At 38.7% G+C, this 16,935-nt stretch overlaps 1 protein-coding gene across 4 annotated transcripts in view; it reads left to right on the plus strand.

The window, feature by feature from the left end:
* Positions 1 to 16,935, plus strand: part of Fhip1a (FHF complex subunit HOOK interacting protein 1A) — a 195,819-nt gene that overhangs the window by 114,059 nt on the left and 64,825 nt on the right. For 3 of the 4 annotated variants that reach the window (XM_070022201.1, XM_070022202.1, XM_070022200.1), the window contains one exon: positions 6,137 to 6,360. The exons of the other annotated variant lie outside the window; for it this stretch is intronic. In XM_070022201.1, coding sequence (XP_069878302.1) covers positions 6,256 to 6,360 — 105 coding nt within the window. In that variant the 5' untranslated portion in view covers positions 6,137 to 6,255. The remainder of the gene's footprint in view (positions 1 to 6,136; positions 6,361 to 16,935) is intronic. 4 annotated transcript variants of the gene reach the window in all.

Here is a 16,935-nt window from a genome sequence, read left to right on the forward strand (position 1 = left end):
AAACACAAAAAATTGTGATGTAGTATTAGAAATGGCATATAATTTATATATCCAAACTGCCATTGATGAATATGTAGGATGTGTAGTTGCTGACTATTTAAACAGTGCTAAAATGATATCTCTGGAGTAAGAGAGGTTACAGGACAGTCTCAGACAGACCTCTTATCTATGATTTCATTTTCTCTATTAGTAGCAAGACTTTTGTTGTCATAAAACTCATAAAACCTCACAATTCCCTGCAATAATAGTTTTAGCATCAGAACTGGCTGTTAGCCTGTGTTTTGGGACTCTTAAATGTTTTTTTACCCGAATGCATCTTTGAAATGGCTTTTAAACTTTTTTGAAGTAGTGCATCTGATATGCTATTTTCCTAAATAATCTTAAAAATGAGTTTTAAAACAAATTTCAAGTATGAATTTACATATTAATTTTGATTTATCTTTCTCCACTGTGCTGCTAACCATTCAGTTGCATGGCACTTGGATATAACTAGCTGGTAGCCTGCTCATATGAAACTGAGCTATAAAGCATGGTAGGATTACTTCAGGGCCTTATTAACAGTATTTTGCAGCCTTGTTACTGTTCTGAAGCATGCATTTTTCAAAGCCTGGAGCCATTTAGAATGTGTATATTGAGAGAGTTTTCTTCATGCACAGAAGTTATTGGAAGAAAACAAGACTGTTTTACTGAGATACTAGACATTGTACAACAGATTGGCCAGGTCAGACTCTTGTATGATGAGGGCACACAGAAGGATCAAGTGAATCAGGTGCCATTAGATGCATGCTTTACTTTCCATAGTTCAGCATTGTCACTCAATTCTGTGAAAGAGGAAAAAGAACATTGAGCCTAAGGGTTAGAGCATAGGAGGATTTAGGATTAATAAGATTTTTGTGAGGCTGTGAGAAGAATCTGAGGTAGTTTGACTCAAAATGAACCCCCTCCCCAACTGCTATTAGTTGTAATTGAGGACATAGGGTTCACCTCTCTTTGGGTGTTCCTAATATTTGAAGAGTTTTCACCCTTAGAATGAATTCTACATGATAAGCACATTACAGTAATAGAATTTTTAATGTATTTAGGAGCAAACAATTCAAGGCATTCCAGTATGCATTTTAAAACAATGAGTTTTTATATTGACAATTGCTCAGGAAAGGAAAAAAAACTCACTCATGAAATTACATTTGAGCAGTTGATTTCTATGCAGTGGATTCCTTGAGGGAAATGTGCTTTAATAGTAAAGAAAGAATACAGATGGAATCTCATTTATAACTAGAATTCTTACAAGGATTTTTATACAAAGGCTATTATCCTTCTTTAATGATTATCTGATTAACTCTCCCCAGTTGGTATAATAGTTGCAATAAAGTACAAGAAATAATGACTTGAGCTGGAAGAGACCTAAGAAATAATGATTTAGTCCTAACTGCTTACCTAAGTGGGTTCCAGATAGAGAGCCCCATTTGTTTGCTGAAGATATCACAGCTCTGAGAGCTAGAATTAGAGTCCCAATGTTCTGTCTTTGAGTTCAAAGCTCAAGTTCACATGGTCTAGCATTATATATTTAAACATCCAGGCTTGGAGAACTTAGATACTACCTCTTAGCCCTTACCTTTTAGTCTTTGCTTCAAACTCACCTAAATTCTTTGGCCATTTCTTCAAATCAACAAGAGAACTATCAGGACAGATGAAGAAGTGGGAAAGGAGTCCCAGTGTCTTCCTGTCAAGTTCCAGGTATTCCTTCTGACTCGGTAACACTCTGTGAAAAGACCCAGCTTTGCTCTCCTTTACCCCTGAGCCTCTCCTACCTGTTCCCTGGACCCCACCTTTTCTCTCTCTTTGCTCCATCAACTGTCTTTTTCAAATTGTTTATGCTCTTGGATTCTCTCCAGTAGGCCTTCAAATATGACTTGTTTTCCTTTAATAAAGATTTCCTTTGGCACAACTCTTTCCATTAAGGATGTTTTTAAGAAAAAAATTTGTATGTATTTATTTTCAAATACATAGAAAAATAGAAGGATAGTAGGACATTTAGAAGGATGGAGGGAGGATAGTATGACATTATATGTAAGTAAATGCCAAAATGTTTATTATCTAAGTTCTGTTTTCTTGTGGGAGTGTGGTATGTTAAAATAGAATTCTTTGGTAGTTCACACAAGAAATGTGATTTTGACACATGTATAACTTTCTTACATGCTACAGCTTTCCAAGAATGTGAAATTAGACTGTCTGGGAATGAATTTGAAGAAAGTTTTACATTGGCAAGAGGTGTGATTGAGAGCACTAGAATTCAAACTTGTGTGATTGTATTGTAAATTTTATACTTATGTGATATGGAAGCATATATTTTTCTGCATAGTCAAATATAAATGTCCTTTCAAAAAAGGACAAATAAAAACACATGATTCTTATATTGGTTATTTCATCTTCAATAATATTTAATAGAATATTTTCTTTGGTGATTAAAGGAAGATATTTCTCTTTATAATATTAATAAAATACAAATCCTCAGAAACAGTATGGGCAGTTTCGTTTTTGTAGTGTAGGATCTGTGCTGAAATATCCAGTTGTCATATATATTATTTTGACAAGCCATCTTTTCCCTGCCCTCTCACCTCCCATCAAAAAATTCAGTAATAGTAACCATACCTTAAAACCATGTGCCATCACTGTTGTAAACGGAGTCCTTTGGGTAATTTTTAGTGTCTGTGGTTTGTTTAAAACAAGAAAAAGATCACTTCTTAAGGTCTAAATGGTCTGTAGAGCTTTCTCTCAGGCATGAAATTTAAAGCACTGGGTTGGATCTTCGCCGAGAGTGGCAAGCTTCATTGTAAACCGTCAGCATCATATACCCTACCTTGAGAGAGGTGGGCAAGACAAGTGTCTGCTACTCCATGATCCTGGCCTAGGCATACATTCTTTTGACTGCCCCCTTCAGCCTGTCCCAGCTTGTTGCTTGATTTCTTCCTGTTCTTCACTTGGTTCTTGTGATTTGAGTTTAATAAAATGCTTGCAATGGCTGCAGAAAGAGAAAAAAGTAAAGGTTGATAAGAGGAAAATGCAGTCAATGTAGAGCTGGTGCTGGAGGAACCATGGTGCTGGAGGAACTATGCATCTTAATCCATCTCTTCTGGTGGTAGGATTACTTCAGTTTATATTGTTCCGGGAATGGGGCAGTATTTGAATACTCTAATGCGGAAGCAAGAGACAGGGAATAGAAAGAAATGCCTGGCTTTTTGGCATCTGGGTGTGTTCAGTACAATTTTCATTGCTTAGATCTTGCATAGTTTTTCCTTTCTCAAGCTTAGCTTGTCTGACTTGTCTTATTTTTCCTTTCTTTGCCAGGCTTGCTTGCTTGCTTGCTTCCCCCCCCCTCTTTCTTCTTCCTTCCTTTCTTCCTTCCTTCCTTTCTTCCTTCCTTCCTTTCTTCCTTCCTTCCTTCCTTCCTTCCTTCCTTCCTTCCTTCCTTCCTTCCTTCCTTCCTTCCTTCCTTTCTTTCTTTCTTTCTTTCTTTCTTTCTTTCTTTCTTTCTTTCTTTCTTTCTTTCTCTCTCTCTCTCTCTCTCTCTCTCTCTCTCTTTCTCTCTTTCTCTTCTCTCTTTCTTCTCTCTTTCTCTCTTTCTCTCTTTCTTTCTCTTCTTTCTTTCTCTCTCTTTCTTTCTTCTTCTCTTCTTTCTCTCTTTCTTTCTCTCTCTTTCTTTCTCTCTTTCTTTCTTTCTTTCTTTCTTTCCCAATCCTGGGGCTTGAACTCTAGATCTGGTCATTGTCCCTGAGCTCCTTTTTGCTCAAAGCTAGCTCTATCACTTGAGCCCCAGCACTCTTTCCAACTTTTTCTGTGATTAACTGGTTTTTCCTGCCCAAGTTGGCTTTGAGCCACGATCCTCAGATCTCAGCCTCCTGAATAGCTAGGATTACAGCTGTGAGCCACAGCACCTGGCCCAGGTTTTCGTTATACTATGTTCTCTGTATAAATTATACATTGTGAATCCTCAGGTATCTGTCTCTAAAGTGCAATTGGATAAGCATTTTGGTCTAAAAAAAGTGATATGAATTGTTTCTTTCTAGAAAAGATAGAAATTCCTTAAGAAAATAGGGCAGGAGTTGTATTATAGTCAGGAGAATGAAGAATCTAACTTTCTAAGAAGGGGTACTGGATTGGGAACCTACAGACTTAACATTCTGTTTACATCAAAAGTATTCATGACATTGGCTAAGATATCAATCCTATTTCAACTGCATTCTCTCTTCTCAAGATCATTTATAAATTCTTTCTGAGACCTAACTTAAAGGGTTTTAGGAAGCATCTTTAAAAGGTTTTGATTTGGAGCCAATTGGGTGTACATGTTCCTCTCCTTCCTTTGAAGAGAATTTTAGAATCCTGGGGCTGCAAAGAATCTCAAGAAGTTCTTTAAGTTTTCAATCTCTGGGATAAACCCGAATACTTTGATTTTCCTCATTATTATCATTACATTGTCTGAATAAAAGGGGCTAGCATGTTCTCAGAAATAGTCTTTTAATAATAAAATACACACATACATATATATCTATCTACACAAGTCATTTTCTTCTAGTATGTGATTTCTGTAGCCTTTCTCACAGACATTTCTTTCTATGTGCCTTAGTTCTCTCCTATTTTCTTTAAATTTAGTTTTTCAAAATTATTAATTCTTACAAGTTTTCTGTTCTTGTGTCCTAGAAATACTTTTGGAAGATCCTTTCCATCTTGAATAGTTCCTACCCTGATGCAGGAGAGGGCTTGTTTTGAATGCTCCTCAACTATTTCCATGTTTAACTCTACTCCCCACAAAGAGCTTCACCTGTAAGTTGGCCCAGACTCAGCACGTCAGGTTCCCTTCCACACTTTTTGTTCCCAGGGCTCCTGTGGTATCCTCCTGTCACCCACTTGAACACAGATGCCCCTGTTTTGGCCCACGTCTGCAAATTTTTTATCACAGATTTGTTTTTCAGCTCTGGTCATTGTGAGTACTTTTTTCTGAACTTCCTCCAGTCTGTGCACTAAAGGAAGTCACATTCTGAACTCTGCCCAGTGTTTTCCTGGCTGATGAACCTGGGAGATACTGCCTCTATCTTTCTGCTTCTGTCAGAGTACCACATACCTGGGCTGTATTTGGTGTTTGCTCATGACTCCTTTTTCTCCTGCCAAACTGTGGCAGTAAGGGTTCCTTTATATTTTATCCTCATAATTCACCTTTCATTTGTAGATATGCTACCTTGTACTTACACCTCAAAAGCACCAGCTTATTTTGGTAGATCATTTCTTTTTTTTTTTTTTCCTTGTCAGTCATGGGGCCTGAACTCTGGGCCTGGGTGCTGCCCCTCAGCTCTTCAGCTCAAGGCTAGTGCTCTACCACTTGAGCCACAGCGTCACTTCCAGCTTTTTCTGCTTATATGGTGCTGAGGAATGGAACCCAAGGTCTCATGCATGCAAGGCAAGCACTCTACCACTGAGCCACCTTCCCAGCCATTGGTAGATCATTTCTAACTGACTTAGTAAGATTCTATTATTCTTCAGAAAAGCTAGAAACTTTCACCTAGTTTAGAACCACAAGTTGAGATGCTTTCAATTTCATCAGACAGTCATTGATTAAAATTAAAAAAAAAAAAAAAAAAACAACCAAAGCTTCAACCACATTGGGCCCAGGAGTCTGACTGCTGTTTTATAATTCTTCTAAATAGTGTTAAGCCATTTTATTTCTGTCAACTCATGGCTCTTTATTACTGTTTTTAAACTCTACAAACATAGTTGATATCATGCTTAATTATGGAAACAGGACTCAAGTGATGTAGTATAATAATGGGGAACTGTGCCTGGATCTATGGAAAGAAGAAAGTCAACAATTGTTTAATATGTGAATAAAGCTTCATATTTTAGTAGCAAGATAAGAGAAAATAAAAAGACGAGGATAAACTTCTCCTTTATAATACCTATCTTTGATTTATACTTAACATAATATGTGAATAGAGCTTCATATTTTAGTAGCAAGATAAGAGAAAATAAAAAGACTTGAGGATAAACGTCTCCTTTATAATACCTATCTTTGATTTACACTTAACAGTTAGCATCTTACTTAGCATATGAACATAACAAGATATACTTTGTGTTATTGTCATTACAGGTTCTAAAGGTAACCATGAAAACAGAAGAAGCTACATTTCTGATGTGATGCTTGAAAGTTAATGACTGCTTATCACGTTTTTGAGAACATTAAATATGACTTAGAAGCATTGAAGGTTTATGATGTCATCAGTTTCGACAGAAAGCAAACTCCAGCCGGCAGTGAGCCTGCAAGGAGTTGACCCAGAAACATGCATGATTGTGTTTACAAACCACTGGGCGCAGGTAATGTGTGAGCTCCGCCTTCTCCACTGGCCTCAGAGCCCCACCAGCCTCTGTCACACAGAGCCAGGGTTTTCTACCTGTGTGACGGATAACTCAGTTCTCAGAAACACAAGGAGGGAAACCTTCTTAGATGGAAACAAAGCAACGTTCTCTTCTTGCTTTCCTATCATAGATACCCAGTTAAAAACGATCATTTCCCTCCCTGCCCCGCAAAAAAAAAAAAGCAGTTAGGAAACATGCTTGTTCCTCAGGTAATTTTAGAATAACAGCAATCATTCCTTGAAATGACTTTTATATCACCTTACAAAACTCTTCACCATAGTTATAAGCTTTCCCTTTGGTTCTTTTTCCCTCCTGATTCCATCCAGTCCTTAAACTCTACTAAATACACATTTGTTAAGGATTTACCAAGTATTGTGCTTTCTATCACTTGATTTCCACAGACCTACAGAGTAGTATTAATTTCCTCATTTTACAGACGAGGGAATGGAAAATTACAGAGGTTAAATAACTTGCTTGAGGTTCTATAACTAGTGAATTACCAAGTGAGCCCTTAGATTTCACTCCCTTGACTCTACAGCCCTTGTATTTGACCTCAGCACTCTACCATTTTCAGGCTGGTGGCCACTGTGTAATTTAAGGAAAAATGTCAGGCTATGCCTAAATATCTGTCTTCTTTACAAAGTTGATTTTTTTAAAAAAATATTTATTTTGGCTTCTCTGACTCTTCTCTGATCTACTGGTATAGATAATTAAGGGTTGAGTGTTCAGAAAATTGACTAGCCTTCTCCTTTCCTCAGGGAGTTTATCAGTAGTAAAATAAACAAAATTGGCATTCTTTACTATTTGTTCAACATTACACTCCCAGGTAAGCTGGTAAGTGGCTATTTATGTGACAGTCTTTTAGTGACTACCTAGCTCCTTCCTGTGTCCAGAAACAACACATGAGTTAAAGCATCAAACCTGTAAACCACAGCAATTTTAGGAGACATCGTTTAAATAAAAAAGGAACAAAAATTAATTTGGCTTCTGGTTTGTTCACACTTTATAGCTTCTTCTCACCATCTAGGATAAAGCTTCCATGATTTTTTGTGCATTCCCCATTCTCTGACTTTTTGTTGTTCAAATTTTAATGGATTGTCTGTGGACATGGTGGTCACATCTGCAGTAGTAAAGGGAAGAAAGTATTTCAGCACCTTTTCCAGAGCAGTTACCTCTACTTTGTATTTTTTTACAGTATTCTAAAATTGATTCTAGAGTGGAGGGGTGAGCCCTACAGGAAACTGCTGGTAGTGCACTGGGTATGGGAAGGTACAGGAAGGCCTGTATCTCTCTTTTTCATCTTTCTTTTTCATCTTTCTTTTTCTTCAAAAATTTTCGTATTTTGTGTTTACAATGTACATAGTATAATTATATATCAGTGCATTGTGTTTATTCATTAATTAAGCTATTGATGCTTTTTTTTTTGGCCAGTCCTGGAGCTTGAATTCCGCCAGGGCACTGTCCTTGGGCCTCTCTGTGTTCAAGGCTAGCATACCACCACATGTGCCAAAGCTCTACTTCTGGCTTTTTTCTGTTTATGTGGTAGTGAGGAATCAAACCCAGGACTTCATGCATGCTAGGCAACCACTCTATCACTAAGACACATTCCCAGCCCCTGATGCTTATTTTTAACTGCTAGGAATGCACAATCAAGTTAGAAGTGTTTTTCAGACCCAGTCATCTCATTTGATAGATGGAATCTAGCTCTCTAATACATAGTCTTTGCTCCAGGGCTCCATCTTGTTTGTTGTTTGGATATACTTGTTTGGTTTCAATTATTTCTCTGGATATCTGTGATGTATGCCTTTGGTAATCCATGCCATTCTTAAAGGCATGTTATAGTCTCAGCTTCATGATTATATGTCAGCAAGTTATCTGCCCTGTCAAATTCTGTCCCAGCTTTTTATATAGTGTGGCAGTGCTGTTAGAATGTCCTGTTCAGAAACATGTCATTGATCTCTCACACTGGTGAATTTTTTGTGTCTATGTTGATCCTGAGCCTTGAACTCAGGGCCCCGGCATTATCCCTGAGCTTTTTTGTCTTAAGGCTAGTGCTCTGCCACTTGAGCCACAGCTTTTGGTAGTTAACTGGAGATAAGAGTCTCATGAACTTTCCTGGCCAGGCTGGCTTCAAATCATGATTCTCAGATCTCATCCTCTTGAGCAGATAGGATTGCAGGTATGAGCTACTAGTGCTGGCTTGAAAAAATAAGTTTTGGTCCCAGGTCATATTGTAATGAAATCTCAGGATACATATATCATGTGGGTTTGGAAGCATATTGCAGGTACTTAGCATTCTCCTTTTCTTGCAAAAAAAAAAAGTATGAACTTTGTCATGTATACTGTTCTGGCTTAGTCATTTCTCTAACTTTGGTTGGTTGTTTTCTTTTTGAAAATCTTTTGAGGCTTAACTTTTCCTTTTTTTTTTTTTTTTCTTTTGGTCACTTGTGGGCCTGGGCACTGTCCTTGTGCTCTTCAGCTCAAGGCGAGAGCTCTATCGCTTGAGCCACAGCGCTACTTCTATTTTCTAATGGTTTATTGGAGGTAAGAGTCTCACGGACTTTCCTGCCCAGGCTGGCTTTAAACTGCGATCCTCAGATCTCAGCCTCCTGAGTAGCTAGGATTGATTACAGGCATGAGCCACCAGAGCCCAGCTAAAGAATTTGTGTGTGTGTGTGTGTGTGTGTGTGTGTGTGTGTGTGTGTGTGTGTGTGTGTGTGTGTGTGTGTGTGTGTGTGTGTGTGTATCTATCTATATATATATACATATATAGAGATATCTATATATCTATATATATATATTAGATATAGATATGTTGGTAGTGGGACTTGAACTCTGGGCCTGGGCACTATCCCTCAGCTCGTCAGCTCAAGGTGAGCGCTCTACCCCTTGAGCCACAGCACCACTTCCAGTTTTCTGAGTGGTTTTATTGGAGATAAGAGTCTCACAGTCTTTCCTGCCCGGGCTGGCTTTGAACCGCCATTCTCAGATCTCAGCCTCCTGAGTATCTAGGATTACAGGTGTGAGCCCCTGGCACCCTTAACTTTTTAAACAAATCTTAAAAATACTCATAGTCTGCAGAGGCCTCGAGGGCTTTGTGGGTACCTTATGAATGAGAGTACTGGTTGAGAAACTCTCTTGGCTGGCAAATGGCTATTGTTCTTGAGGGGTTTATTTAACTCATAGTACTAGTACAGCCCTGTCTGCATCCCAGGTGGGATTTAAGCTGGGAGTCTTGGTCTGGGCTTTTAAGAAATGTACAAGCTAATGTGGATGTGTAAAAATCCTTATCACAGAGTGATTAATGGTGGCTTTTCTCTGGGAAGGAGCTGGTATGGATGGAAATGGTCTGTTGAGTGGGAAAAGTGATTGTTTTGTATTTGGTAACTTAGCTGTGAAAAGGGAGGGAAAAAACTTTTTATGGTATGAATATTGGAAATGAATAGGTTTAGCCTTTTTTGGATTGTGGGGGAAAAAGCTGGAGAAGACAAAAAATTTCAGGATAAGGTATTTGGGTTGGAAATGAGAGATCTTCAGCTGGTAGAAATGAATGTTGTGTATTCTTTATTTTGGGGTTTCAGATGGCATTCTTTGTAATGAGTTGTTCCATTGGAGAGGAAGAGCAGTAGAGAAATGTGTTAAAATCTGACTCACACCTCTTGCCTGCTGGAATTGCAGTTGCTGCTTTCCTGAGAAAATCCTAGAAATCCCAGAAGGGATGTAAGATCAGAAATGTGGCAAAGACAAGACAAGATGGCAACATTTTATTTATTGAAGTGTCTATTAGCTGAGTAGAGCAATGCTTTTATGTGTGATAATGAGAGGAAATGAAGGTACCAAAGTCTGTAGGACTCAGAGTTCTCTGATAGGACCTTTGAGTGAAAAATACAACACAACTGACCTGCATTTGACTGATTCTGTTCTGCTGTTTATCAGTAACATCTGTTTCGGAGCAGTCATAGATGGAAGATAGCCTCTGGCCCAAATTTTGCCCTTCTAGTTATAGTATTTTGTCTCAAGCACCATGTCGCTGTCAGAGGAATTGTCTAACTAGCTAGGATCATATTCAAAGCAGATTGTGACTCTGGAGCTTACCAGGAGATAGACATGGATAGTTCCAGAGGTACTTTGAATTTTCAAATTGTTCCCTGGTCCAGTGACCTGTGGCAGCCCCAGAATAGTTCTGGAGTAGGCATTCAGGAGTAACTGCATTCCTGGTAAGTGACTGAAGAATGTGTAGGAAATAGCACCTACTTGTACTTCCTCACACCTTCTGAATGGCCACCTTGTCACTTAAGTTGCGGTTTCTAGGTTGTCCCTTTTGTTGGACCTTCCAGCGGCATCTGGCCACCCACAGGCCCTGTTGGCACACAGAGTTCTTTATGCCCTTTTTTCATTCCTACGTCTCATTTAGTCATGAGAAATACAAAGCTGCTTAGAGTTTCTGGCCACCTACTCCCTGGTTTCATGCCTCTTTGCCTTAGCATTTGCTCTTGTTTCTACCTGAGTATTCTGCTGCTTGGCTAAATTCTTTTCTTTCTCCAGAACTCTTTTGAACTTCATTTCCTCTGGAAGCCTTTTCCTGCTGTCTTTTATGCTTCCACTCTGTGTTGCAACTTCACCCTGTTTTCTTTCACTGTTAAACCAGTCACCTTTTATTGCAATTATGGGTACATTATCTTCTTTCCAACTTCACTGTGAGTGCCTCCAGATTAGCACCATTAGTAATTTATCTACATTTTTAGTGTTAAGAACTGAGTGTGACATATTATAGATGTTTAATGAACTGTTGAATTGAAAGGCAGAAAATAAGAAATACAACTGCAGAAGATCTGAGAGATGGGCTGGGAAGGTGGCTCAGTGGTAGAAGATCTGAGAGATATAGGAAACAGCTTCAGTCTTATATACTATTTTGAAGAGATTGCACAGTTCGCTTCTAGGAACGTCTTTGGATTTGGTTTGAATTCATTGATCAGAAATAGTATACATATGTTTATGTATGTGTATGTTTAATTTTTTTTTTTTTTTTTTGTCGGTCATGGGGCTTGAACTCCGGGCCTGGGCGCTGTCCCTCAGCTCTTCAGCTCAAGGCGAGCGCTCTACCACTTGAGCTACAGCGCCACTTCCGGTTTTCTGGTGGTTTATTGGAGATAGGAGTCTCACGGTCTCTCCTGCCTGGGCTGGCTTTGAACCGCGATCCTCAGATCTCAGCCTCCTGAGTAGCTAGGATTACAGGCGTGAGCCACCAGCGCCCGGCTGTATGTTTAATTTTTATAGTCACTTTTATGAACAGTTTATAATATAGTATGTTGTTTTTATCTCTTATATTTGTGACTTTGCATTTTCAAAATGGAAGAAGGTAAAATTAGAAAGGAGCATTGGCTTACCAAGCAATTAATAAATTGCACTAAGCACTTGTTATTTTGTGATTTCATAGACCTTTCTGTATACTTCTTTCAAGCGCTGAATACTAATAGTGTCTGTCCTTAGAGCTACAAGAACATAGGAATTAGGTTAAAAAAAATCAGAGGACTGGGCTTGGTGGTATATGCCTGTAATCTTAGCACTGAGACCTAAAGTCCTTGAGTTTGAGCTCAACCTGGACTATATTGTCAGACTCTGTCTCAAGAAAAAAAAGAATACAGTAGTGGTGATAGATGAGGAAAAAGTGGTGGATTCAGTTATCTTTTTCATTTCAGAGAGAATGAGGATGGGAAAATAAATGGAACCATCTAGATTGCTTAGGTCAAATGTCTTCTCACAATAGTGCAAAGTATAGTATGTTTTATTTACAGCATCTTGTATAGATTTCCACATAGCCTGAATCTGTTGAAGAGCACATGGTATCTAGATGTTGAGTTGTCACATGTATTTGAATCTTATTCACTTGCCATGTTCATCTTTGTTCTTTTGATACTTGCCTTGTGGTAGACTTGGAGAGATGAAAGTTGAGACATTGTTAGAGAACTTTGATTACTCTTCTGACTATCTTAGGAAGCTTTTATTTGTTAACATTTAAAAATTTGTATCTGTCACACCAACTCTACAGGTAACACCAAATTTTGCTGGTTGAAAATAAAACAAAAGCTCTTCCTCTTAAGATGAAGGGCCTAAAGCATTGATGAGGGCTTCTGTTACACCACAAAGAAATGTCTATAGAAATGTCAGCAGTTCTACTACTGCAGACTCCTTGATAAGGTTGTTTTTTGTTTTTTGTTTTTTTGCTGTGGTTAAAGGTAGTGTTCCTTGGAATGTTATTACTTAGGACACTCTTCTGTCTGTGTATAGCTCCTCCTTTTTCCTGTTTCATCTCAGAGTTAGACAAGTTTCTGATGCTCAGGACTAAAGCTGACTTTAAACCACTGGGACAAGTTCATAAGCTGTGTTGTCTTCTTGATAGGAAAAATAAATGACTTGGTGAGGTCCATTCCCCCTATGGAGACAGGTATGCAAGGAATGTTCCAAACTGAATTGAGCCCAGAAACATGGACTGGATGGAAACATACTTTTCTTGTAGTTATTTGGTACATTAGGTGGAATTTGGCCTAGGACAGCTAAATCCTAGGTACATTAAGTGGAATGTGCCCTAGGACAGCTAAATCCTGGGTACATAAGTAGAATTTGGCCAAGCACAGCTAAAATCACTCTTCTGTGTGATGGAAATGTTCCTTAGTAACTTGTTTTCCATAATCTACTTTAAATTATCATTCCAAAGGATTTGGAGGTATGGGTTGTAGTCAGGTGACTTTCCTGAAATAACTAGGCTCTCACAAAGTAGTATAACTGGTCACTTGATACCAGGTTGTATGTAAGACATAGAACAATAGTGAGATGGTATCAAAGTAAATCTAACAGAGAAACATAAGTGTTTATTATGACGGAAAGTCCTTTGCTAGCTACTATGTGATTAATGTGAACTTTCTATTATTTCCTATTTAAGATTTGTAACTGTTTAAACTTAAGGCTCATTATCTCTGACAAGGGTCATTATTAGGAATAAAGATAAGGAGCATTATGAAAGAATGCTTAAGAAAGAAATATATTATCTGTTAATTATATTTATCCACATTAATCGTTATAATTGTAGAGAAAATGGCTGTGAAACTAGTTTAAATTTAGCTATTTTGATCTGATGGTAATTTTTACACCATTGTTCACGTTGTTGATTTATGTATGCTTCTTTGTAGGATTGTAGTAATTTACATTTGGCTCTAAATGTGACCCATGATATGCACATGCATGTGCATACATGCACACACATGCCTATATTTATTAAAGTGTATCGATGATCAAATACCCAGTCATGATCAGCATTAATGTTGTTACAATTTCTGATCTCAATTAGTTTTCTTAATTAACATGTGTGTTACTATGTACTGATGAGTTTTGATATATTCAGCTTAACAAAGTGAACTTGTTTTGTAAAGAAAATGTTTATAGTGCATATTTTGCTTGTTTTCACTCTCTCATCTACTAAATCCCTGCAGCCTTATTCATTTCTCCTGAAATGAATCCCTGAGAATGATATATATAGTGGAGAATCCAGGGTTGGAAAATCCGAGACAAGAATGAGAAATTAAGATTGGAGGAGCACTGGAAGGGCCGGACCTGTAGGAGGCTCTGTGTACAGCATGGAATCTCAGCACCCATTGGATTGTTAGTCAGAGATGGCAAATGGGTGACATGAGGCAGCAAGCAGAAATCAGGGAAACAGAGCTACCAGGGTTTGATGGGAGTTTGAGGGCAGTGAAGGAAAAGATAAGTTACATAAGGAGTCAATTTCCAGGAACTGCAAGAACTGTGACACCATTCAGGTGGAAGAATTTGGACATCCATGTAGAAGCACTTCAGCATTTTGGTGCAGGCTGGGTTCCAGCCAGGAAGTGTCTGAGCTATTCCCTGCCAAGTTAGGACCAGTGCCAGGAGGAGGCCTTTAGAGCCCACTTGAAAATCAGGTCATGGGTGTGTGTGCCTAGAAGGAAAGGGGAGGTGGCCTGGGAGGGCTCTGATACCTGAGGAGCAGGTTCAGGATATGTGGTAACTGTGGGTTCAGTCAGCACCTTGTGGAGCACTGTGTGCTCCATGACTCAAGCCCTTTGTTGTAACACACCCATCTTCTAGGCAGTAAAACCAGTGGCCAGGGCTTGGGATCAACAACCTTTCCCTGTGTGAGGGCTGTTAGAACTCTGTTCTCACGTTTCTCTGCTATTTACCTAGAATTAGCACAGAGGAAGGACTACAAGGAGGAGTAAGATACATCAGTTTAGAAGTGCTAAGCAGTTTGACATCTGAGTAAAATTCTCAGTTCTCTTTAAGATTTCTCATAGCAGGCCTGGAAGAGTGCTAAGTAGTAAGGAAGGCTAGTTTATGAGAAAAGTGTGATTTATGGACATGTAAATGTTTTTTCTGCATATTACACATTAGGTATACAATAAATATTGCATATAGTACCAACATGTATATTTATAAACTGATATTGCCTGGGAATTTCTGAGAATTAAGAGATTTTCAGTAATTCTTTTTAACTCAGTTTTTTTGGGGGGTCCTTTTTTAGATACAACAAAACCATTTTGCTTACTTTTATTTTAATTATGTTAGAAAATTAGAGCAACTAACAAGAAAAAAACTAATTAACCTTAAAAATATCATATTTTTCCAGATTCAATTTTTCCCTTGTTTTTTGGTGGTACTGGGGTTTGAACTCGGTCTTCAGCTAGGCGGGTGTTTACCACTTCAGCCATCCTCTCAGATCTTCAGATTTATTTCTAATCATGCATCTGTTTCTGATATGTTGAACTTACCTCAAGTAGAGGTTTGTAACAGCAATAGTTGCTTTGTATGGTGAGGTAATATTTTTATTAATATTCTTGTCATTTGGGTAATAATTTTATTGTTAGAACCTATTGATATGAACCTTATTTTTGTACTGGTCCCTTGGGGCTCGAACTCAGGGTCTGGGTACTGTTTGGATGCTTTCCTTCCTCAAGGATAGTGCTCTACCACTTGAGCCACAGCTCTACTTCTGGCTTTTTTGGTGATTAATTGGAGATAAGAATCGAATGGACTTCCCTGCTTGGGCTGGCTTTGAACTGCAGTCCTCTTGAGTAGCTAGGATTATAGTTGTGAGTCACCAGCACCTAAGATCAGATTAAAAGTCAAAGGGGAGGAACAATTTCATAACTTATGTTATATATTATCAGATTGTTTTCCAGAAAAACTGAGGTAATTTGCCATACCTTTTTCAATATATAAGGTACAATCCTCGTTTTAGACTGTTTGGACAGCCTGAGTACAGGAGAAGTACATACATTTTTACTTGAAGGTCTAGCTGTAAAGGTAGCTCTCACAAGTAAACTGGACATGTGGAATTTGAAATTATAGGCTGGATTAAGTGTATTGTGTATTTGTCCTTCAGAATGTGGAGCCTTGGAGGTAGGGAAGTTGAGAGCTGGAGAGTGCCGTGTTGAAGTGGGGGACCCCTGTGGTGCAAGTAAGGTACTGCGGTTCTGCTCTGAGATGCTGGGAAGATCCTGAACCAAAGGGGAAGGCTCAGCCAGGTCCCAGGGTCTCTGCTGCCAGCGAGGCTTCCAGGTGTGCAAAAAGTTCTGCAGGGTTGAGCAGAGATATGGGAAAGTGGGCAGACTCTGGAGGCAGGAATCTGGCAAAGAAGTGGATGTCTAGTGGCTGCTCTGGGGACCCCAGTCTCTGGGCCATATTCTTCTTGTATACCTGGACATTGAAAGCCTTCATCATGAAAAATGCCAACTCCAGGATGTGGAGTGAACTTTTCTTTTCTTTTTTTTGGGGGGGGGGGTCCAGTCGTGGGGCCTGAACTCTGGGCCTGAGCACTGTCCCTCAGCTCTTCAGCTTAAGGCTAGTGCTTTACCACTTGAGCCACAGTGCCACTTCTGGCTTTTTTTCTTTTTGCTTATGTGGTGCTGGGGAATTGAACCCAGGGCCTCATGCATGCAAGGCAAGCACTCTACCACTGAGCCACCTTCCCAGTCCATAGAGTGAGCTTTTCATTTGCAACATAGCTTGTTCATTTTCTAGTAGAAATTGATAGAAATGATAGATTCTGTGGAAATCCATTTATTCTTTCATGATGTTCTTGTCTGGTTCATAGAGATTTTCTCCCCTTACTTCTGACAGGGTAGAGACCTTAGGCTTTGTCCCAAGGAATAAATTTCCTACATTGCTCATGTATGCTGACATAGCATTGCATATTTGCCAGCTTCCTCAGTGTCTTGCAAATATTCTGTTACCTAAACATATTCTGTTACCTAAACACAGAACATGTAGCAGCACATCACAGAACTGGGTCAGGAGGGCTCTGCCAAAGATAAACATTGCATGCAATTCAGCAAAGCAAAACGGACCAAGGATAAAATCATAGATAAATTATAGCTTATTTATGAAGTATCAACTATATGCCTTTAAAAGGGATTAAAATGAATAGACTTCTTATTTAAATCTCATTATTAAATTAAGTAGAAATTGAGGTCTATAATTGTTTAAATTTCTAGGTCCCAA

The sequence above is a fragment of the Dipodomys merriami genome, unplaced genomic scaffold (assembly GCF_024711535.1).
Source record: "Dipodomys merriami isolate MVZ:Mamm:240054 unplaced genomic scaffold, mDipMer1.0.p SCAF_15, whole genome shotgun sequence".
Classification (NCBI taxonomy): Eukaryota; Metazoa; Chordata; class Mammalia; order Rodentia; family Heteromyidae; genus Dipodomys; species Dipodomys merriami.